Source organism: Anguilla rostrata, chromosome 7 (genome assembly GCF_018555375.3).
Source record: "Anguilla rostrata isolate EN2019 chromosome 7, ASM1855537v3, whole genome shotgun sequence".
NCBI lineage: Eukaryota > Metazoa > Chordata > Actinopteri > Anguilliformes > Anguillidae > Anguilla > Anguilla rostrata.
The window spans coordinates 25,274,491-25,297,862 of NC_057939.1; the positions used below are offsets into that span (position 1 = coordinate 25,274,491).

Sequence of the window (23,372 nt, forward strand, 5' to 3'; positions counted from 1 at the left end):
TGTGGGCAATCAAAAAAAAATAATGTATACCATAAGCATACTGGGAATTCGAGCACAATCTCTGAATTCAGTTTTAAACAGAACTCTGGTTGTCAACTAAATAATGCATGTGCGTGCACTTCTGAAACAAAACACAATCTTAAACTGCTGACACTGCTTTAAATTTCTTTCATCCTCAACTGAACAAAAATACAGCATTTATTATTTAGGATATTGAACATGAGGCAGCTGCTTTTTCTCCTGTTTTTCTTTTTTCACTACAGATTACACAAGCACATTTCTTTTTTAATTTCAGCCAAGTTTTATATCTCAAAATGCCCTTACAAAGTGACTCGGGTTGATACAGCATCTATTATCCACGGAGCTCTGAGTATGTCACAATCTACAATTCAGTTTAACTGAGTGGAAATTTCCAGAAAACTGCTATGTTAGGTGGTTTATCTATCTTTTTGAAAGCTGATAGGGAGCACAGGCATTTCAGTGTCCCACTGAAAAGCAAAAGGTAATCAGGCATTAATAACAGTGGACAGCTGGCTGTTTCACTTCTGTCTTTTTCCGAATATCAATTAAAATGTGGCTTGTCCTCTCATCAGGAAGGGACGACATACCCATAGTTATTTTTAGGGACAGAGCGATTTAAGTATTAAAAGTTATAAACGGGAAACGTCCTGTATCGAAAGTAGCCAAGGTAGCCATCGTTAGCCAAGGCTCGTTTCTAACCCCTGTCCCCATGGGGACAGGGCATTTTCACTGTCAATGGGGCAGACAGGGATTCCACCTCAATGCTTCCTGTGCAGCTGGCTCTGAACACACAGTATTGGACAGCCAGGTGACAGTCCCCACCTGGCCAGGTAAAGATCGACAGCCAGTGTTCCGAGCAGCACTCTAGTCTCGCACAGAAACACGGACACAGAGGTCAGAAACATCAGCAGCAGGCTGATTCCATTCATTATTCTTCCACAAATTACACTCAACTGGTAAATTACGACACGTACACTTCCACTGTGCTATTCCCAAAATGTTCAGCAGTGGCACACCACATACACAATGCCAAAAGGTGAGCGGAGGACCAGCTGAGGAGTACGTATTAAGTAAAAGGTTATAACTTAAATACTTCCTTACTTTCTAATACAAAACCGCCATACAGCAGCCTATCCAAGCACTGAGTTTTCACACGTGCATTCTAGGAACAGGAGTGGTTTTGGTTCCAGTTGCCGTAAAAATAAAAAATAAAAACACCCTGCCAACTCACCATGGCATCCAAACCACGCCAAAGGGACAGGGAGACTAGAGTGAACTTGTAAAACACACCTTCTCGATACTTTACCCACGACTACCACCTCTGCAGAAATATTACGCCTTTAACCTAAATAACCCCATCAGTGTGCCAAATGGAAAATTTTACCAGCTCTTCAGAATTAAAAACCCTCAGGTGTTCAGCACCCATGGGTAAGAGCTCCCCCTACAGGTACATACAGGAAATACACGTATGACTCTCGCAGCAAAAAGAACGTGCTCAAGGGTTTTTGGTACCAAGCAGGGGTCCTCTCTACTGGTTGTGTCCGCTGTTTTTTTCCTCCTTAAAAACAACAACCAGTTTGGGCCAGATGAGAAGAAGCCAGAGGAGGTGACTTAACTGTAATCAACTGCATTATTTGATCAATTATGTACCAATTAACAATGATCATCAGCACTCCCTATAGCCCTCTTCTACCAGGGCTGGGGGGCATTGGAATAAGGGAAAATAAGGGTGAACAAAGTCACACTGACAGCAGGTTGGGTTTACTAGCCTGGCCCACACTACATCTAACCCCTACACCCTCAAACCCATCAGCTGCTCAAAGCACACCACAACCCCCACTCGTGACTACTATGACACTGAAGTCACTGAACTGTATTTGGGAAGGGGGAAAAAATCATTTAATTGTAAGAGTTAAGGGCTAATATGGCTTTAATACAGGCCTTAGTCCATCTTTACAACAGTGCCATAATGTATGTACAATGGAAACAACTGAAATTTTCTTTTTTTTAAATATTTATTAAAACAGAAAAAAAAAATTTGACGGCATTTCTGAGGAAATCACATACATACCAAAAAACTGGTTACCGTGGAGATTGTAAAATGTGGGGCTCTGTGCGGTATTAACGGGGATTATTTTATGAGTCGGACCTTTTCTTTCAATACTCGAAATTTGGGGTTATTGTTGACTTTTTTGCTGAACAGAGCAAGCAGCTCTTCCTCCGATTTGTGATTTCCGTCACCGCTGAAGCCGTAGTACGCCGACAAAACCTAAAAACACACAAAAATAGGACAGTTCATACCACTAGCACCTTTTCCCCTTTCCCACCAATCTGGAAGCGCAGTTTAAGACAGTATTTGCCACAATCTCATCCTTCAATTTTGGAAGCACGCAGATTAGCACTCTTTTCTGAAGGCAATGCCACCCCTCCATGGGCTCCCTTCACTGTGCCGTTCACCAGAGCCAGAGGAGCAATCCTGCAGACACCCAATCAGCCGGATGGGGACACTGCTGCGCAATGATATCAGCAACTCTGCACAGCCAATAATAAGCACCACCGCACAGCCGCACAGCTGCCAGTCACAGACAGCCACGGCTGTGTTTTATTTTTGGACCCACTTTCGTACAAAACGTGTCCCCTCGCTGAATCAGAGTCAAAGCTGAAAAGTGGTTGGGTACCCCTACCACAGACTACTACAGAGTCAGTCTAGGCTAAACTGGTGCTACTTTCAGGCTAGCGCTAGTGTCAGACTGATCAATCATAGCAGGGTAGATTCAGCCGGGGGAGGGGGGGGGGGGGTTTCGATGAAAGTGGGTGCAAAGAATGAATAAATAATGCGCACTGGCTTGGTCCAATTCCAATAGCAGACAGCGGGGCGCATCCGCACACTGTACAGTAACACTGAGATGAAGTGAACAGAAGATTCCAGGATCACCAGGGTAACCTACAGATACACTGACCTTCTTCCTCAGTTTCTTAACTGACAATCCCTCCTCAGGCGCTTCTTTCAAGACTGCTTTTATTGTTCCTTTCCAGTTAAATTTACCTGCGGAGGAAGACAAGTTCATTCTAACCACACCCAATTAAATCATTCTTCTGTTCATCTGTTAATCCTCATGAGAAACTGACATACTGAACATGCGCGCTATGCAGAGTATGAACAAGTTAACCACAACATTACATAACATATCATAAAATTGCATAACAACATAACATAACAAAGCATAACATAACATAACATAACATAACATCCAGGACTTTGAGAAGCTCGAGCCATGCGCCTGCATTGCCCCCCAGTGGCCAACATAGGTACGGTCTACTGATGCAGTAATGCATTCAAAGCACAGGAAAAACATAAAAAGTTCTTCTGAGGCAAAGATTAATTTTGAAAATGTCCTTTGAATAGACTGAAGCGAAGTGACTGCACCATAAAGAATTTGTTTCACTGATAAACCATTTGAAGCCTGAAACCAGATGATACATGTCCCCATGTGTTGCAAAATAACATTCAGATTACACGCTGTGCAGAACTAAACCACACCGTTAATTTTTTCAGGGATACCTTTGGGGTTAGATTCACCCTCATCATCACCTCCAGTTTCCTGCTCAGTTTCAACAGCATGTGCGTTATCTGAGAACACAAAAACCAGAAAGTGCGCACACCATTAAAATGGAACAATAAGCACAGGTCCTCACAAGACTCTTCCATTTCCGGATAAGAGTGCAGCACCTTATTTTATTCATTAACTGTTAACCAACCAGGAAGTCCCACTGAGAATTAGAATCTTTTTTACAAGTGAGTCCTGACCAAGAGGTGAGCACAATAAATATGTACAAACATTTAATGAAGGAAAAATGTAGCTGTAAAGTTCCTACGTTCCGGGTGGCCTTTCTTGCTTTTCTTTGATTTCTTGGCAGCTGTCTCTCCCTCCAGGGTGTGTCCATTCTCAGTTTCTCCTCCTCCGTTCCTGACGGGGGTTTCCTCCTCTTCCCTCCTCCTCTTCTTCTTCCTCTGCTTCTCGGTGGCGTCTGGCCCCTCCCCCTCCTGCGGCTGCTGCTCTGCAGTGACCCCGTTTTCTTCCCCTCTCTTCTTTTTGCCCTTTTTTTGCCGTTCTTCTTTCCTCTCTCGTTTGTTCTTTTTCTTCTCCTTGGGTGGGGCCTCCTGGCCTCCGTTCTCCTCCACCTGCGCGCATACGGGCTGCTCCACCGCACTCTCCGTGTGCTGTGCGACAACGCCCTGTTTCGGGGCAGCAGAAGCCTAAGAACATCACAGCGATGTTTGTTAGTCACATGACCAGATGCAATATGTGCTGCCACTAAGGTTCTGACCACTGCTGTTCAGTTATCAAGAGCAAAGGGCCTTCAACTGGCTGAGACAATCACTTACGAAAGGATCGGCACAAATTGCAACACAAGGCCTCTGCAACGTACCTTCCACGCAGTCTACTCTTCAAAAACACACAATATAAAATGACTCATTTATTCCCACCTCAACACTATAAGCTCATATAAGACCAGCCAGCTCTTGTGTGGCAAGCTGGGCTTTATGGTTGATCAGGATTTGTTATAGACTGCCAGGGATAACAGAGGGTTGAGGTTTCAATGACTTTGTGCACAGTAGGCACTAGGCAAGTGTTGGGAGGCTTAGTGATTGGAAGAAGGACTCAACCAAACTCACATTGCTGGTGGCTTCAGAGAAGATGTCCCACACCTGATCGTGCAAGGCTGTGTTGTGTATCTTCAGACTGTTCTTCATCCAGTTCTGTCACAATTCACATGCACACACACAATAAAAACCATGTCTGGTTAAGAAACAGATAATTCTGGGCAACACAGAATGTGGGAAAAAATAAAGCCACTTTATTTGTGGCAGTAAAATCCCATTGACAAAATTATGAATTCTGCAGAAATCTTAAGATGTGCTCTTACCTGAAATTTTGCCTTTTTCCTGGGAACGTTGTCATAAGAGCTGACTTGACCCAGTATATCTTTTAGCTTTGAGCTGATTCCTGGCTTGTTCATGGCTTCGTGAATTCTCTGTGCAAATACAGTCAGCTGTTCAATTCACAAAGATCTTACGAGTACATGGGGAGCACTGTGTACTCAAACAGTAAAGAACAATGCACCACATACTATGTTTAAGTAGTCTTTAGATCCCATTATATGCTGTGATGGTTTAAAATGACACAAGGGTAATTCTGCTTAACAATATCCCCCACATGTACATTTATGTTAAACAGATGTCCAGTCACTCTGCACTTACCTGAATCCACTGCTGCTGCTTGACATCACCTTTGTTAGACTTTGCTTCATAGCCCTTTCCTCCATACTTCTGATCTTCGCTGATACACTTGAGGTGGTTTTTATAGTCGTCCCCCCTGTTAAATAAATCATAGAACAGCAGTCAAACCTCATTTTCGGAGACTTGAGCTACCAACAGGAAACTGAACAAAGGTTCTATAAAAGGAATTATTATAAAAGGAAGAGAAAAAACAGGCCATGACAATAAACGTGTTACTGTGGAATACGGGTTCAGATGGTTCAACCAACAACCACTTTATTACAGCAAGCTGGTTAAAGTAATGACAGAAGGCCAGCGACGAAGAGAATCGGAAAACGAAATAACAAAACTGAACTTACCAGAAGTCTTTTCCGCAGTCAATGCAAGACAAAGTTCGACAGCCTCGGCAGATGTTCACGTGTTTCTCAACCTGAGCTTTCTTCAGGGACTCGCCGCACGCATTGCAAGTGAAAAACACCATGCTGCCCGTGTGTGCGACCAGCCAATATGTCAATTAGGTTTGTTTCGCCTTTAGTCCGTGTTGTCCTTTTTCCTTTCCTTCCAATGCTAGACGGTGGGACATGCTGCAAGAACAATGGGAATTAATCTTGTAGCGAAGCCACGCGTTACATTCTAGAGAAGCCGCCGAACAGACAAATTACACCACTGGTTTCCACAGCACCGGGTAACTAGTTACAGAAAAACTCGTATGGCCAGTAACTTTAATAGTCGGTGTAGATGATCGCGCGAAGACATGCTCTGAAACATCCGGTTTAGAATAAAATGCATTTTTGTACGCTACTCACCAAAATAATGTGACTGTACGAGAGAACCCACAACTCTGTTCACGTTGCCTTCCTCAAGTTCCCAGAAGACGTGTTACCTTGTTTATATTCCGCCGAGCACGACACTGGATGAACATAGTTCCGACCCGTGTTACTTCGTTTCATTTGCCATCTTATATTAATCTAGTTGCCCAAAAGGTTTATGCATCATCAAAAGCGTTGGGTCTCGAAGCCCTACTGCAGAACTTTAAGTTTTACAATGGAAAAGGAAAACAGAATTTGAATACAGAGAGCCTATAGTCTCAGTAGCACATCACCACAGGTCAGAAACAAATCCACCATTTAAAAAGGAAGTGATGTAACAGGTTCAGGGGGCTTGGTGACTGATCATCCAAACAAAACAGGTTAGGAAGTTCCTATTTATTTTAGGTAAATATTATTCTCTTTGTAAGCATTTTAGCGATTGTATTAAAATATATATGATAATTTTAAAACATAACGGTTATGCTCTCTTACTTGTGCGATTATCAAACTTTGCACTGCTTATTCTAACGATAATTTGCTAACAAACTGGTTTGGTTTTCGGTTTAGATCTAGCGCAAAGATGGTATGTGTCACAGATTAGCTGTACCGCGGCCCCAATTTTGTCTTGGCTGGTCTCTAAACAGACGAGCGGTACATAGATCGCGTATTTCAATTTTCAGTTTTCACTGGACTGCGTCAATCTAGCCTCATTTCTGTGTGCTATGTGTTGCTAGCTCTAGGGATAAATTCCGTGCGAGAATATTCGTCTGTTTGTTAGCTTGCTACTTTCTTAAGTAACGGCTAACTGGCTAAATTACCTGACATTTGAAACGGATTACCTACCTGTCCAGCTAATTTCGGTCATTGGCTAGGTTACTCATATGTTGGTTACGTGATCATTAGTTTTCTTGCATACTTGTATTTTCTGGTAACAATGCACTTTGCAAGTCACAGTCAGTTTAGTTGGTGAATTGCAAATTGATTTACACAGACACAGCAAATTAGAAACGTTGCACCCCATAAAATTGGTAATATCCACAATTAAGGTTATTCAACTCAATGTCTACACTCTTATACATTGCGCTTTGTTTGTTTGCCAGTTGTCATGACGTGCACGCACCGCGTTCTCGGGTGAGGACGGAGGAAGAACATGGACAGCCTGTCCACCCACAGCGCTTACCTGCTGCAGCAGCTGCAGGAGCAGCGCATCCAGGGTCTTCTGTGCGACTGCATGCTGGTCGTCAAGGGTGTCTGCTTCAAGGCCCATAAAAATGTCCTGGCTGCGTTCAGTTCTTATTTCAGGTAACTAGCTGCCTGAGTTGCACCGTTGTAATGGACTCAGCTTTTTCTTTCTGTAGAAAGCATTAACAGAGAAAAAAAAACTCCAACCCTTTAAGCATGCGTTGGGTATTTCATACAAGAGACATTTTAGATATCGCCAATGCTCCAGCTGTCAAGTTAGAAATTCAAATTTTGCCTTGTTGTGTTTCAGGTCCTTGTTTCAGAACTCGCCGAGTCAGAAGAATGATGTTTTTCACCTGGTCATCCAGGATGTGGGGGGCATCGGCCAGATGCTGGATTACATGTACACGTCTCATCTGGACGTGAACCAGGATAACGTGCATGGGATATTGGACATTGCCCAGTGCCTGCAGGTCCCTAACGTGCTGAGCATGTGCAACAACTTCCTTAAGGCACGCTCAGAAGCTTCCGGCTGCGTCCCCACCTCCTCTTCGGCCTTCCCTCTTTCTGGCGTGTTGCCCTCGGACACGGATTGCCTCCTGGGTGCCACATTGCCCCCTGACATCGACCTGCACTGCCCTTCCTCGTCAGAGGCCCAGAGGCCCACGTGCGTCTCCTCGGACCTGGACCCCTCCCGGAGGGTGGGGCTACCCCCTAGCCACTCTTTCGAGACCCCCAGTGGAGCGCTGGCCATGCCCGAGAAGCAGCTCATGCAGGGGCACAAACTGCGAAACTTTTACAGCAAGCAGTGCCTGAGGCAGAGCTCTGCACTGAACAGTGGCCACGCCCCCAACTCAAACCCCACCCCTAACCCTAATCCCGCCCCCAACCCCATTTTGGGGGCAGCTGAGGAGCACCCCCTACCCACAGCTGCTCCACCAAATGTCCCCGCCCCCATGGACATCCCCACGTGTTTGCCAAACAATCCCCCACCCCCTTCTCAGCCCGCAGACACGTGTCCTACCTCTCCTTCGGCCACGCCCAACTCCGGAGGCAAAGGCTCCCCCGTTAACAGGCAGATGCGCCCAAAAAAGACTGTATACCTCAAGAAGTATAACTACCTGCGGTCCCAGAAGGCTCTGGAGGAGCTGGAGGAGCGGAGGGAGGTGCCGGATCCTCTTCTGAAAGAGAGCGGCCGGGCGGAGCCCACCAAAGAGCCGGAGGAGGAGAAGCCGACAGGGAGCCCGGCTGTGGATCGGGACACAGAGCCCCCGCTGGTGTCCAGGTCGCAGCCTCCCTCTCCTCCGCCCCCGCCCCCGCCCCCCTCCGAGGATCCGGAGCAGAGTGCCAGCAACGGGTCCGAGGAGCCCGGCCAGAACAAGCAGCACTGCTGCGAGATGTGCGGAAAAACGTTCAAACATCCCAGCAATTTGGAGCTCCACAAGCGCTCGCACACCGGTGAGTGGGCCGCCCTCACTGCACACCTCAGATACTGGCCACCTCGGTTATCGGTGTGTTGTTGATGTCACCGCTGGAACGGGTACAAGTAATGGACTGATCGATTATTCGTCGGATACGTGCCTGCTCAGTATTTTTTATTTTCGCATAAAGACTATGCCTGTACAACTTTGTGTCACTTATTATTCATTTATCATTCGGAAAAAAGAAGAATGCATTAAAATAGAGGATATTTTTTCATCTGATATGAACAGAATTAAGCAAATATATATTTGGAAAGGCATGATTATAATTATGCTTTCTGTTGGTAAGCCGTTGTATAAGCAGGGTAATATCCGAGGGGCTGAGCATCACCCAGGTTGAACGTCCTGCGCTGAAGGAATTTGCCCAAGGCAAAATTAGGCTACTACCCCTGGCAATTATAATGAAACCGTGTGTTTCAAAATATGCGAGTCCATTGCAATGGAAACGGTACTTAAGTATTCCAGAAAATATCTCATACTACTTAGCAACGAATGCGTCTTTGTAGTACCTCAACCAGGTTACCTAATATTAAAATTAGGTTTGGTTTTATGTAAATGGACTGCATTTATGTAGGCTAGCACTTTACAATTGATGCCTCTCATTCACCAGAGTAGTTAGGGGTTAGGTGTCTTGCTCAGGGACACTTCGACATGCCCAGGGCGGGGATCGAACCGGCAACCCTTCGACTGCCAGACAACCGCTCTTACCTCCTGAGCTATGTTGCCCCACATAGCTCTAGCAGCATGTTGTTATCACGGATAGCTTGTTAGCCAACTACTTAATTAAATTCAAAGCAGAGGCTAAATTATAACATAGTCAAGTTATAACTCGACCAGCTACACTTTACAGTTATTCGTGGACATCAAGCTGACACTGTCGCAAGGACGATATTGTAACTTTGCTGGCTTGCTCTTACAAATTTCCGGTTTATTTATTGAGTTAGTGTTCATTAATAGAATAGTGATAGAACTTCTGGAGGCGCTACTTCATACCCGGGCATATACTGAAAAAAAAATGCATAATGCCCAGCCAATCAGAATTGAGTATTCAGCCAAGCCATTGTATGCAGGTTTTGTGGGCTGGTTTCCTCAGTCATTGGTGTGTCAACCGTACCAGACACCTCAGGACAATAGTGATGTCCATCCTCTTTGTGTAATTAATCTCACCACTGCTTCACCTAATGAGGCACTCGTGCATCAGTGTACAGTTACTCGCACCACAAATCATTGCTAATCATCGTGTTGTTATTTTCACTGCTGCTTCACCCGGTCATGTGCTTGCTTGTGTTAGCTGTTGTGTGTCATTAATAATCCAAGTGCTGCGCCCTACAAGCATTCATTCACTCATCAGTACGGAGTCGACCTTGTCGCAATTTAACTGGACCATTTTCGAGAAGACGTTCATTCATTAATAAATCCTCTTTGTAACTCATGACTATGTAGCAAAGTAGCTTGAGTTTTTAATGTAGTAACTCTCTCTGACCAGTTGAAGTGCTGTTGTTATTCCAACAGGTGAGAAACCTTTCCAGTGTAACATCTGTGGGAAGAACTTCTCACAGGTAAGCGCCCTGAACTGCTGAAACTGTTCTGTGGGATTTTCATGAATGGTGGAGAAATGAATTGAATTATAGCGAATGAGCGGCTGATGGATCCGACCGATGCATGTTTTTCTGTGCTTCGACAGGCGGGTAATCTGCAGACGCATTTGCGTCGACATTCAGGGGAGAAACCGTACATTTGCGAAATCTGTGGCAAAAGGTAACTCTTTGGGGTGTGTTTTTGGATTTGAGTGTCTTCCTGTGAATTCAATTTGTGATCAGTGTCCCCGCTGTCTGATAGAATGTCATACAGGAGAGAGTTGTCTTGGACTTTTAAACAGGAGTGCTCTATCTTGACACCGAATGCCTGAAAGGAGTGTGTTTTCCCAGTCAGGAGTGCGGTGTGTGATCCTGTGGCACACAAGAGTGTGTGTTCACTAGCAGAGGGCCATGTGGGTGTGTCTACCTGTCACTCACTGCCGTCACTGGCTGCTGTCGCTCATTACCCTCACAGCTTTGCAGCCTCTGGGGATGTTCAGCGGCACATAGTGATCCACACTGGAGAGCGTCCACACCTGTGTGACATCTGTGGGAGAGGTAAACGCGGTCACAGGAAGCACACATACGCACCCACACGCACACACACACGTAGGCAGGCACATACACACACACACACACACTCAGGGGTGCGGACCGTACCGGGTGACACCATCAGAGGGGGGTGACACCGAAACTAAATGACTGCCAATTTTTTTTTTTGTGCATTGTTTTGTGTAGCGACGAGTTGAATTTCCGAAGCAGTTTACTGCCGGTTGATTTAATTTGCAGTATTAATGTGACCAGAAGCGCTTTGTCATTTGAATGGATAACATGTAATGACTTGAGCCCCCCCCCATCCCCCGGGTGTCACCAACCCTAGTGATGCCACTGCACACACTCACGCACAGATACATGCATACACACACGCACGCGAACATGCACACAGACAAACATACAGACAAACATGCTCATACCTGTTGCGTCACTGATGTCGTATAACCGCCTGAATTTAGAGCTGTTTGAGGGTGAAAAACGCCTCACCCTTAACCTGAGAGCTTCACTGCTATCAGATGTCTCTGTTTTCAAATTTGGTGAGTGCGTGTTTGGAAGCTTCTTTATGTTATTACTGTTGTAATTAAACTATGTGACAAAACAGCTCTGAGTAATCTGTACTGTGTTCAAAATTTTGGAAATTAGATTATTACATTAAAAATGTGAAAATCTGTGAGTTCAACAGAGCCATGGCTGCACCAATTACAATAAGCCTGACTTAACAGTTTTAAAGTGTTTGTTATGCTTTTTACAGGATGATGATGGTTCAAAGTTTAAACGTGTAGTACAGCATGTATCTCCTATACCGCCCATTTTAATGGACACAGAGTCATGCTCCATCAGTGACCATGTTATTTCTGTTCAGGGTTTAGCAACTTCAGCAACCTGAAGGAGCACAAGAAGACTCACACTACAGACAAAGTTTTCACCTGTGACCAGTGCGGCAAGTCTTTCAACATGCAGAGGAAGCTGTTAAAACACAGAGTCCGCCACTCGGGAGAGAGACCATACAGCTGTCCGACATGTGGTGAGTGAGAGACCGTACAGCTGTCTGAGATGGGGAGAGTAAGAGACCATACAGCTGTCTGAGATGGGGAGAGTAAGAGACCATACAGCTGTCTGAGATGTGGTGAGTGAGAGAAACCATACAGCTGTCTGAGATGTGGTGAGTGAGAGAGACCATACAGCTGTCTGAGATGTGGTGAGTGAGAGAGACCATATAGCTGTCTGAGATGGGGAGAGTGAGAGACCGTACAGCTGTTTGAGATGGGGAGAGTGAGAGACCGTACAGCTGTCTGAGATGTGATGAGTGATAGACCATACAGCTGTTTGGGATGTGGTGAGAGAGACTATATAGTTGTCATGGAAATAGAGACTCAGAGAGCCAGGGTCACCCCTGACCTCCTGGGGTCCATAAGCAAAATTTTATTTGGGTGCCTCCCCCTTATTTTCTGCGGCTATCATCCCAGGGGCCCCTACGCATCTTGGACCTGGGGGTCTGGGAGGGTTTTTAATTGAGGACTCAGGCACTCTTTAATTAAGGGAAAACAACACCCACACCTTGCCAATATTGCTGAGCTCTCCCCTGAAAGCTTTCCCATGCCCCACCCTTATGTGTGGGCCTGCACAGCTGTCGTATGATTGTCAGTTTGAGAGACCGTAAGGCTGTCAGCGGGAGACTCGGACTGCTATCAGTTTGAGAGACCGTACAGCTGTCAGATGTTGTGAGTGAGAGAGACACTACAGTGTTTTTGCCATTTACCGAGAGAGTTTCATGCATTGAATTACCAGAACTGAGTGAGTGACGAATTGCAACAACCCGCCTAGCTAGCCCTGAAAACTGAAAATAAAACACTGCCAGTGTTTTAGTGAAAGTGAAAACATTGATGAAACGAATCTTTAACGTGTTTGTGTCGATTAGTTATTGTCTGGGCTAATCTTCTGCGCATGTGCTTGTATCTGTGTCTCTCACTCAGAGAAGTGTTTTGCGGGGTCAGGTGACCTGCGGAGGCACGTGCGGACGCACACGGGCGAGAGGCCGTACAGCTGCGACGCCTGTGGAAAGTGTTTCACGCGGTCCGCCGTCCTGCGCCGCCATCGCTCCGTGCACTGCCGCAACGAGGCCGACGCCCCTGTGGGGGAGGGGCCAGACGAGGGACCGCCCTTCCTTCAGCCTGCCAGTCACGGCAAGCCCCTCCCAGATCCTGAGCCCTACTCCGCCCTCCTGCCCCCTCCACCCGGCCCAGGCAAGCCTCCTCCCAGCATGCACCTCAGTCCCGCCTCCCCCACGTCCTTCTCCGAGCTCCGCTCCGTGGAGCACCACCACCACCACCACCTGTCCCCCCAGCAGGAAAAATGCTCGCCCCTAGACTCCCTCAAGATCCCCAAACCCCCCCACCTCCCCCCGCACGACTCCTTCGCCTACTCCGAAGAGAACGCCCCCGCGGGAGTGGAGGAGCCGCTCCAGGGTCCCGCCCCTTCCATGGTCCGTCCCTCCCTGTCCACGCTGGACAATCACTGTGGCCTCCCCCCGAGCCACCGGAGCAACAGTGCCCCCTACAGGAACAACGACGGACCCTTTTTCTCTAGTGTCACGCTGTGGGGGCTGGCCATGAAGACCCTGCAGAACGATGCCTGCATGGAACAGTGACACGCGGGTGGGCCTCCCGGTCTTCGATATGAGCAAAACATCATGGGCGAAAAACAAAGCAGTTACAATTTAAGATATATATATATTACAGACCTATTTTCTTACATGAATTTCTTTCCCAAATAATGAAATACTCTTTGTTTTTGTTTTTTTTTGGTTCTCTGTGAGCAATAAGGGAAAATTACTTGAAAAAAGAATTACATTTTTTTCCCTCTTTCTTTTTTGTCAGCGTGTGGCACACTTCTAAAACATTGAAATTAAAGGTTTGTGTCTGAATACAAATTTTTACAAGAAATATTTATTTGTGATTAAAATTAATTCCATTTGGAAACACAGTAATCTCGGATGTTCAGGATCTATAATTTGGCAGACGTTGAAGCTTATGCAGTAAAGTTTGACCAAAAAGTCTGGTGTAGATCAGAGTTCTCAAATTCTACAGTGTCCAGTGCTGGGTTTGTGTTTTTAAGTGCTTAATTTACACCAATGATTGGCTAATGAGATGGCGTGATGTGTTTCCAAGGCCTAAATTGGCTGCTGATCGCAAGGAAGCCACAAGACACTGCGACGCTCCAGGACTAGATTTGAAAATCCTGGCATAGATTTAAAGGGTGATGTAGCCCTAACTGGCACTAATGGTTGAGAGATTTCACTGAACCCAAAATGGATTGACAAGTGTGACAGCTCCCCTGTCACACTTGTCAATGTGTTTGAACCAATCATTGCCCTTTACTGTAACTTGAGTTCAAAATCCAATTTTAATCAGTGATTGACAGCTCATAAAGGCTGAAGATAATGTGCCGCTGTCATAAACTGTTGAAAAGGCTACATGGTGCAGTTGATTAAATCAGCACTACTGTGCACTACATCTCTATCTTACCCAGATTTATTGCGCTCATCTTTTCAGGTAACATGCTGATACAATCTGAGCCCATAAAATGAGCTGAAACTGCAGGAGGGAATCTTCTCATGATGTAACGGAATGATGCGTAACGGTCTAATACAGCGTGCTCTGGCATCTTAACTCCAAACACTGGTACCACCGGCGCGCAATACAGTTTCGTGCACTGTTTGGAACTTGCGTAGCTATCAAAACACAAAGGGTCCTGATTCTACACTACATGGCAAAACACCCCTTCTGATAAGTGGGTTTGGCTACTTCAGCCACCGCCATTGCTAACAGGTGCATAAAAGCTAGCATACAGCCATTCCATCTCTATTGGCAAACATTGGCAGTAGAATGGGTCATACTGAAGAGCTCCGAGACTTTCAACGTGGCACTGTCATAGGAGGCCACCTTTCTAACAAGTCAGTTCATCGAATTTCTGCCCTGCTAGGGCTGACCCAGTCAACTGTAAGTGCTGTTATTGTGAAGTTGAAACGTCTAGGAGCAACAACAGCCTTGGTTGTTGGACTCACAATAGTTGTTGGACGGTTGCAACAGACACTACAGTTTCAAACTACCTTTGAAACCAACGTCAGCACAAGAACTGTTCGTTCAGAGCTTCTTGAAATGGGTTTCCATGGCTGAGCAGCTGTACACAAGCCTAAGATCACCATGTGCAATGCCAAGCGTCGGTTGGAGTAGTGTAAAGCACACCGCCATTGGACTCTGGAGCAGTGGAAACATATTCACTGGAGTGATGAATCATGCTTCACTATCAGACAGTCTGACCGGAATCTTGGTTTGGCAATTGCCAGGAGACTGTAAAAAGTGCCATAAAAGTTGGGTGGAGTAGGAACAATGGTCTGGCTGTTTTTTTTTTTGTTTGTTTTTTCGTGGTTTGGACAAGGTCCCTTATTTCCAGTAAAGGTAAATCTTTATGCTACAGCATACATTGACATTCTAGAGAGTTGTGTGGTTCCACTTTTGTGACAACAGGTTAGGGAAGGCGCTTTTGTGTTTCAGCATTACAACACCTCTGTGCACAAAGTAAGGTTCATAAAGAAATGGTTTGTTGAGCTTGGTGGGGAAGAACTTGACTGGCCTGTACAGAGCCCTGACCTCAACCCCATCAAACACCTTTGTGATGAATTGGAATGCCCAATGTTTTGGAATGAGATGTTCAACAAGAACCTATGGGTGTGATGTACTTTTGGTCATGTACACATCACTCTGTGTTGTGTATGTGTTATGCAGTAAATCTTGCGACTTTGAATCACATGGAATCGCAGCGTATTGGGCGGTGAGCTCAGATCACGCTCAGCAAAATTCAGACGGCTGGAATGTTCATCCCTTCATAATGAAACGGGACAATGGCGGCACTCTGCTATTGTTGACGCTGGCTCGTGCCTCCGGGGGACGTCTGACAAAGCTCCCGTTAAAACGCCGCTATTTTCTCTGCCCTAAACACGCCTCTCGGTGACAACACCGTAAGCTCACTGTTTACCATCAAGCTACTAGACTGGAAAAAAAAGGTCAATGGGGACTGGCACCGCCGCGTGTTTACGCAGGTGAAAGGTGGAGCCGCGTAAAGCAGCCGTGATGGGCGCTGGATGCTTTCCCAACGCATGAATGTAAAACCGCTCGAGCCCGAGAATCCCTGAATAGTCCAGCAGCCAGAAGCAGTGAGATTGGACAGGAAGCTGGCTAAGTAATTGCCTGTTATTATTTTTCTAAATTTATTTTATTTTATTTGGTAACATGGCTGCAAAAACGCTGCTGCTTTTCGTGGCTATCTTCTTCACTACAGGTAAGAAAGGACTCTACATGTCTGTAGCTATGCACTGTTCACTGAGAGAAACGATGTGGAGTTACGCACTATAGTGTACACATACAGTTTGTTTTGATTGGTCCATACAGTTTTCATTTGCAATGAAGGATGTTTTTTTGACAACCATCAAGCTTTACAATGGCAGGTCAGACATTCATATTACTGGTCTAAAGCAAGAAAATACACGAAGTAACTTCAAATGGGCTTGTGCAGCAACATTATGCCACCAGACATAGCTGGCAGGTAATCATAAACTAGTATAAGTATCTGAAACATCCTTCACTGTTGGCTGTTTGTGGAAAGAATCTTGACATAGTCAAGTAGTGTATCTTGTAATCTTGAAGTAGTGTATTTGTATTAAATCTCCCCAACTTGTCCTTTCAGACGCAAGGGCCAAATCTGGGCAATATAGAAGGGTAAGACTGAGTCTTTCATCTAAACTAAGTTGTGGCTGTCTAGACCGGTTGTCTGTCTGAAATTGGGTGGTTTCCCTAAATTGCAGGTTTCTAACCCAGGTCACAAAGAACCACGGGGTGTATGGAATTTTCTTGTTAGACTCAGCATCTAATTTACCGATCTCTTACAGCACTTGATTACACAGGTACCGCACCTGGTTTCCTGGGCCTAAAATGGTAGATGATTTTTATTGTGAAAAACACAAACCAGCAGATAACTGTGACTCTCCAGGTGCAAGCCTGGGGATCCATGACCTGAATGAATAAACTCTACAGGGCTTTGGAAAGCTTAGGGTGTGAAATTGAACATAAAATATACGTAACGCACGGAAACCCTCTCCCTCTTATTCTTGCTTTCCTACCATCTTTGCTCTGCACTCCCTCTTCTGCTTTTCTCTCCTGTTCCTCACCCCGTCCCCCTCTCTTTCTCTCTCTCTCTCAGCCATCGTGTGGAGGCATGAGCGAGACTCAGGCTTGTCCCCTAAACTACTCTCCTGTGTGTGGCACTGATGGGATCACCTACCCCAACGAGTGTGCGCTGTGTGTCCAGAGATTGTAAGTATATAACTAATCAACATTGGCTAATGTTAGCTAACCTTCCAGATCCTAATCAAAGTGTGTGTACAGTAGTAACCACAATCAGTTTCTACACTGATTACTTGGCCTCAGCTCTACTCATCGCCCCAACTCTAATGTATGGACCGCGACTTGATGCAGCTAATGGCAATACAATTACAATTGAAGGGAGAAATTTAGAGAAAGAAATATGGATAAAAAATGTTTACATTTATTTTGCTTTTTGGCAAATAAAGCCAACAGTCATAAGTGGCAGTTCATGTAATCCAAATATGCAATTAGAATGTTCTTAACTGAAAATTCAGATACTTATGTAACAATCATTACTGGTAACTAAAAGCAATGGAATTCTAGAACACCGCCTTAGAACTTTGAGAAAAAAATTCCAAAAAGCCTACTCAACTGGTTCATTTGTTATTGCAAATTGTGGGGAAATTTCCTCTCGGATTTGACTGTATCCATTCTTCCACCAGGGAAACCAAAGCAGACATCTTGATCGTGAAGGAGGGAACATGCTAAAGAGGCAAGATGGCTCGTAACTCTGGAAATGATGATGTCATCTAATGAATCAGTCTCACCTCGGACCTCTAATTAAGCAGCGAATCATCCTTTGGTTATTGGTACAATGTTGACTCATAGATAACCCGTAGAATCGATCCACCCGATTGAACAAATTCTCAGGCCCGATCGGATTGCTGTGATGGAATTACTTAATGTGCCACAGGTTAGACATATTTTGATGCAGAATAATTTGTTTGTAATATTTTTATGTGTAATATTTATGTCAAAATCCATATAGATTTAAGTAAAACTGAGTAGTGTGGTAAAAGGTTGTTTTTTTTTTAACTTTATAAGTTTACTGCCTCACAAGAAATCAGTATCCACTAAATTTCAAATGCTGAAGGTTGTAGCCAGTTGTGCAAAGCATGTACGGCCACTGTTTACATCAAAGAATAAAATCTAGAACAACTACCCATTTACAAACAATGTGGCATTTCCACTGTAACAGTCTGAGGCCCTGAGATCTATTCTTTGTGGAAGTGTCATAACTGAGTTTCATTCCTTCTGTCTGCACTGTGATCCCATCTCTATTTGTACCCCTCTCTGATTTCCCCCGTCTAAATAAAGTGGAAAAAAATACTCAAGGAAGTCAGACTGCCAGCTATCCTCTTTAAAAAATAATAATAATAAAGAAAAGAAAACATACTTTAAGACTGGTGGAGCCATTCTCTGGTTTCTATATGAGAAGTGATAATGTCATTGTCCCAACCCTATTTTATTATTATTTTTGCCAGTGTCTGGTTTTTCTGCATCTGCTCTTCAGATTCGGTTGCCACATAGCACGTGTTTAACAGTGTGGGTGAGCCACTACAGAGCTCAATGTTTTTTTTTTTTTTTTGACTCCACATTTTGCCCATATATTGCTCTTAACAGTCAGTTCCCAAGCTCTTGTTGTTAAAGACAATGAATAGATTTATTATTAGTGGTAGTGGTAGCAGTATCTCACAAAGGTGTTCTGTAAAGTTGCATAGATGCAACGTCAGCCTCATTTGTCCATCTTTATAGCTTAAAAGGATAAGCACAAGGGCTTGTGCAGTCAGGAATGCTCTCCAGCATTTACAGAAGAACATAACCTATCTACAAAAAAAGGCATCACAGATGCATGCAAATTCAGCTACTTCTAATGCCAAAACACTATACATGCACTCAGTGACAAATAACACACAACAGTGAAAATGCGCAACGTATTCTTGCAAACTATTTGCTATATTTCAACCACTCTATATTAAATATGCAGGTTGTTTTAGAACGATTAAATGTCAGTCGTGGTGAATGTGATACGCAAAATAGTAAGCGTCACATTTTTCATACTACCCAACGGTAGAGGGCACTGGGGATTGCATTTCAGCGTCAAACTGACTCGATTACTGTGTTCCCTTGCAATTCTTCCGCCAATAGTTTGAAAACTGGCGCAGAAAAGAGTGATAATGTTGCGGTCTTTTAGAGAAGGTTGAAGATGTGTTACTGCCTGGGGATGGCTTCTCATTTTAATTTACTGACAACAGACTGTAATCCAGAAAAGTACATATGAGGACCCGGACTGCGCCGAAATTATTGTGTGTAAAAGCACCATCCTGCGCAACAAGATGCCATGTACCTGATGATATACTGTTCTGTAGGAATCAAATTAGCAGATCAACGGGATCTCCAGCTGTTGAATGAGGTTGAATGTGCTTTGTTAGGGCTGGAGTGAAAATCTCTAAACTGCATTGACACACAAAGACGGGTAGCGCATGTACAGAGCTTTAAACGATGGCTATAAAGTAATAAAGATACAAATCTGCCAAATACAGACTCAACGTTACTAACCTGACCACGTGAGTTTAATTTATCCCATTGCCGGTGTCAGGCAAGGGCGATAGCGTGATCGGTGTTGTCATCGGCGAATCTGCGGTCTGGGGACGTGTTCAAGGTGGATGTTGGAGACACGTGACTAGGGGCGTGTCTAACGGGGTGGCACCCACCCCCCTCCCCGAAATATGATTGGCCTCCCGGGTGCTCCCCAAATGCCATTGGGCTAGAGTACTGTCAATTTTACAATGCCCAAACGTCATTGGATCAGAGCGCTTTCAATCGCTGCCTGATTCATGTTATACCACCTGTATTAGGGCACACGGCACTGCAAATGAGCCTGAAAATCGTGCCCAATGTCTTCTAAGCCAATTTTCAACGCTGTTTATTTCTGATAGAATTTTCTGATGGCCCCCTTCCTGACTGGTTCTTGGTCCACTCTGTGCCACGTCATTTAAAAAATCCTGGAATCGCCCCTGACGTGAACAAGCCTCGCTCTCCTAAGTGACATTCGATGGATGACCACGCTAAATGACAGTTCATTGGTCTTCAGTCTCAAGATCGCATCTTAGTGCGATAACTAGGCTACTTAATCGCTGGGATACTTTGAAACGACTTTACAATTACAGTCGTTTCCTATAATAAAACGAAAACCTAATGACATCATTAAAAGCCAAAGTATTGGCAAGGTGGGAAAACCCAGGGGAATGGGGGTGATCTGAGAGGTCTGCCTGCTTTTTATGGTGTCCCTGTGGCTTCTTCACGTAGATTTTATAGAATAGAGAAGTAGAATAGATGTTTACACTATATAGCATATTTGTGTGTTTTCTGTTTTTGTTATGTGTATGTAGGGGTGCATATATTGTGTGTATTGTATGTATATGTATCAAGCGTGTATGTGGTGTGTCCGTGTGCGTATGTTATGTAGGGTGTGCATGTATCATGTACGTGGTGTGCAATTTGTGTATGTGCAGGCTGTAGTGTGTGTTTGCACATGCGTGAATGTATGGACTGTAGTGTATGTGTGTATGTATAGACTGTAGTGTATGTGTGTGTGTGTGTGTGTGTATACGTATAGTGTGTATATTAACCTGATTCTCTGCACCCTGCAGGATACTGGCTTCTCAGAGTGAGGTGGTGGAGGAGTTGAGGAGGATATTCCTGTCTGAGATGGTGGTGGGCATGTACAGTCGAGTGTGTGTCAAGGCCCACACAGCAGACCGTGGGGACTCCCTGAAAACTTCACCCGGATGGCCGTGGTTTTGCAGGACGTAGCAGTGCACGCTTTGTAAAATAAAATCACAGTGTGATCACAGTAACGTTAATCTTTGCTCTTTGGGTTAACGTTTTAGTTGTACATATTTTCCAGTATAACGTTGATGATGGTCAATTTGAGAATATATCAACAGTCAGGTAAAAGTCATTTGAAAATCTGCAGGGAAGTCTAGTCGCAGTTGCAGCTGTGCCAGCAGTACAAGGAGAAGGCGTGAGGCCTTGTACCAACATTTATATGGGGTGGGCGATACACGTCCCTTTAGCAACCGAAAGCTAGCGCTGGACCACCTCTGACTTATTTGCCGGCACAGAAGAAAATTGTGAAAGTGCTGAAAAAATAACCACTGGAGGATAACAAGGACATTTCTTCCTACATAACTAGGTACAGGTTGTTACAGATATTTTGCCTATTTCATATGTAGTTGCAAATCCGTTTACGTTTTCTTGTCTGTCGAAGGAAGGTGGTCGATAATAGGTGCTCTTACTCTACCTGGTGGTCACAAAGTTTTAGTTGGTCTTGGTTGGTCACGATAATCCCGCCCCCAGCCCCTGACGTAAGCGGTTCTTGGTTCTAGACCAGCCAAGTGTTGGTGCCGCTTTGGAACCAGTTTTCCTGGCCGAGAGCCGGTTCTTTTGTTGTCGTAAACGCGAAGAACTGGTTTGAGATTAGGCACTGGCTCCGAATTGGCCCTCCAAATGCCTTGGTGGAAAAGGGGTATGTGCGATGCAGGATGTAAGGCACCACTCCTGGGTGAAATACCAAGTTTTCAGGGAGTGCTGCAGACTGTGACCGTGGCCAGCCTGCTGGAGAGCTGTGAGAACATGACCACGCGACAGAGGCAAGTGCTGTTCAGGAGACCCGCTGAGGGCCTGTTCTAGCCCTGCTGGGGCATGCCGATTCATCCTGGAGAGAGGAGGCAGGTGCTGAGCTGAGCTGAGTAGGGGAAAGAGGGCCCATCACCGTCTCTACACCCGTGCTTCACACCCTGCACGGCCGGCCACCCTCCCCGTGTTCCGACCGCACACCTCGCCCCGTTAGAAACCGTCGCCATTGACGACGGTGCAACCATTTTCATCAAGTGGAAAGTGAAGACCTCACACTGGAGGCCAGGGACACTCTGTTCTTACCATAACGAGCACATTTTAGTGCTGGGCCTGCTCTTGCGCTTCTTTATTTTGTTATTTTTCTTTTTACAAATAAAACGATCGTTTGAACTTTTACAATCACATACAGAAGCACGGAGTACTCACTTTAAATAGGTGTTTTGGTTCCAGTGCTCTACACAGAAAACAGATCATGGCTTACTTGTAAAAGAAAAAAACAGATCACTCATGAAGAAAAGTAAGGAAATTTCATAAGCAAAGGATTTTAATCAATTTTTTGTTTTGAAATGCAGAATAGCACCCCCTGCTGTTGGTGCTATGCATGCCATGGTTTATCAGAGGTAGAATGAATGCCAGGCAGGTCTTCAGTATTGCCCTACAGCAGTGTTTCTTTATGCAAACCAAGCGCTTTAAAAATTCACAAAGACCCAGTGTAAATCTATTTTTTTTTACAAATTTGTACAGAGCTGGCTGGTTCCTCCCCTTTTTTTCTTTCAGGCTGGTCACCTTCTTGTCACCTTTATCTTTACATTATTGAAGAGTCCATTGACATTTTTTATCCTGTTAAGGTTATGGTTATGGTTAAGGTTACGTTTAGGTTTGGGGGGGGGGGGGGTGTGATTTACGGAACAGGATTAATGACTTAGCTGGATAACTGCACTGAGCAAAATCCAGAACAGCTTTTACTTCAGTCCATATTCCAGATCTGCGAGGGCTCCGGCTTTTACTTAGTGCCTTCTTTATCCAGCCGACTCAGTAATCTTGCTTTATGAAACAGGGCCCAGGAGAAAGAAACATAAGGAGCATGCCATACGTCCTTAGTCATGAGGGATAGGAGACTGCATTTCCCCCCATGTCTGACGTTGACAAACGTTGCTTTTTTTTTCTTTTCACAAAGACAACGGAAAATTCCACAGAGATCACGGAGCCCTTTCACTTGAAAAACCGTCTAGTGCACATGTTGCATGGTCTGGTCGTTTTTTTTTTTTCTTTTGTGTTCTGGGAACGCTGTTTAAACTTTGTCAGTGTTTTTGTAGCAGTTTACCGCTGAAAGATCTTCATTCCTTCCCTCCAGTGTTGCTGCCCAGAGGGCATAAGCTGTCAGCTGGTTTTTAAAAAATCAATGTTTCAGTCCTCCTGTAACCACAAATTGGATGAAGCTATGCTGTAGCTCTAGGCAGTGTCCTTTTGAATGGATCTTAAGGCTGTAAGAAGTAATTTGTGCAAAGTTTGTACCATACCCTAAACAGATGTGCCAGTGTTCTTTTCAGGGAGGTTGGTGGATTTTAAGTTCATTTAGTTGTGCATTTGCTGGGGTACACCCCTGTCACATGTTCACATAGAAA

The 23,372-nt window shown here is 44.8% G+C and overlaps 3 protein-coding genes across 4 annotated transcripts; 2 read left to right on the forward strand and 1 right to left on the reverse strand.

The window, feature by feature from the left end:
• Positions 1 to 1,933: 1,933 nt before the first annotated feature.
• On the reverse strand, positions 1,934 to 7,432 carry lyar (Ly1 antibody reactive homolog (mouse)). Of its 2 annotated transcripts, none has more exons than XM_064343886.1 (9): positions 7,292 to 7,432; positions 5,662 to 5,886; positions 5,285 to 5,399; positions 4,951 to 5,058; positions 4,700 to 4,783; positions 3,898 to 4,279; positions 3,584 to 3,652; positions 2,982 to 3,067; positions 1,934 to 2,290 (listed from the first exon to the last, which is right to left on the reverse strand). In XM_064343886.1, exons 2-9 carry the CDS (start codon positions 5,781 to 5,783, stop codon positions 2,153 to 2,155), a joined length of 1,104 nt encoding a protein of 367 aa, XP_064199956.1. In that variant the 5' UTR covers positions 5,784 to 5,886; positions 7,292 to 7,432; the 3' UTR covers positions 1,934 to 2,152. The 2 variants fall into 2 exon arrangements, with proteins under 2 accessions (XP_064199956.1, XP_064199955.1); XM_064343885.1 differs by lacking the exon at positions 7,292 to 7,432 and adding an exon at positions 6,109 to 6,381.
• Positions 7,262 to 13,835, forward strand: zbtb49 (zinc finger and BTB domain containing 49). Its single transcript, XM_064343881.1, has 7 exons — positions 7,262 to 7,413; positions 7,604 to 8,751; positions 10,287 to 10,333; positions 10,459 to 10,532; positions 10,827 to 10,909; positions 11,769 to 11,930; positions 12,880 to 13,835. The coding sequence occupies exons 1-7, from the start codon at positions 7,262 to 7,264 to the stop codon at positions 13,551 to 13,553; spliced, it is 2,340 nt and encodes a 779-aa protein (XP_064199951.1). The 3' UTR covers positions 13,554 to 13,835.
• Positions 13,836 to 15,954: 2,119 nt separating this feature from the next.
• On the forward strand, positions 15,955 to 18,444 carry LOC135259460 (probable pancreatic secretory proteinase inhibitor). Its single transcript, XM_064343887.1, has 4 exons — positions 15,955 to 16,243; positions 16,649 to 16,680; positions 17,162 to 17,274; positions 17,769 to 18,444. Exons 1-4 carry the CDS (start codon positions 16,195 to 16,197, stop codon positions 17,812 to 17,814), a joined length of 240 nt encoding a protein of 79 aa, XP_064199957.1. The 5' UTR covers positions 15,955 to 16,194; the 3' UTR covers positions 17,815 to 18,444.
• The last annotated feature ends 4,928 nt before the right edge of the window (positions 18,445 to 23,372 follow it).

What these genes read in the sequence shown, in the direction of transcription:
- lyar (XM_064343886.1), bottom strand. Translation starts at nt 5,783, where the DNA reads ATGGTGTTTTTCACTTGCAATGCGTGCGGCGAGTCCCTGAAGAAAGCT. An exon ending in AGCAGCAGCAGTGGATTCAG is followed by an intron (nt 5,059 to 5,284) that starts GTAAGTGCAGAG and finishes GTATTTGCACAG; the next exon opens with AGAATTCACGAAGCCATGAA. An exon ending in GGGTGAATCTAACCCCAAAG is followed by an intron (nt 3,068 to 3,583) that starts GTATCCCTGAAA and finishes CTTCCTCCGCAG; the next exon opens with GTAAATTTAACTGGAAAGGA.
- zbtb49 (XM_064343881.1), top strand. Translation starts at nt 7,262, where the DNA reads ATGGACAGCCTGTCCACCCACAGCGCTTACCTGCTGCAGCAGCTGCAG. An exon ending in GCGTTCAGTTCTTATTTCAG is followed by an intron (nt 7,414 to 7,603) that starts GTAACTAGCTGC and finishes GTTGTGTTTCAG; the next exon opens with GTCCTTGTTTCAGAACTCGC. An exon ending in CCACAAGCGCTCGCACACCG is followed by an intron (nt 8,752 to 10,286) that starts GTGAGTGGGCCG and finishes TTATTCCAACAG; the next exon opens with GTGAGAAACCTTTCCAGTGT.
- LOC135259460 (XM_064343887.1), top strand. Translation starts at nt 16,195, where the DNA reads ATGGCTGCAAAAACGCTGCTGCTTTTCGTGGCTATCTTCTTCACTACA. An exon ending in GGCTATCTTCTTCACTACAG is followed by an intron (nt 16,244 to 16,648) that starts GTAAGAAAGGAC and finishes TTGTCCTTTCAG; the next exon opens with ACGCAAGGGCCAAATCTGGG. An exon ending in AATCTGGGCAATATAGAAGG is followed by an intron (nt 16,681 to 17,161) that starts GTAAGACTGAGT and finishes TCTCTCTCTCAG; the next exon opens with CCATCGTGTGGAGGCATGAG.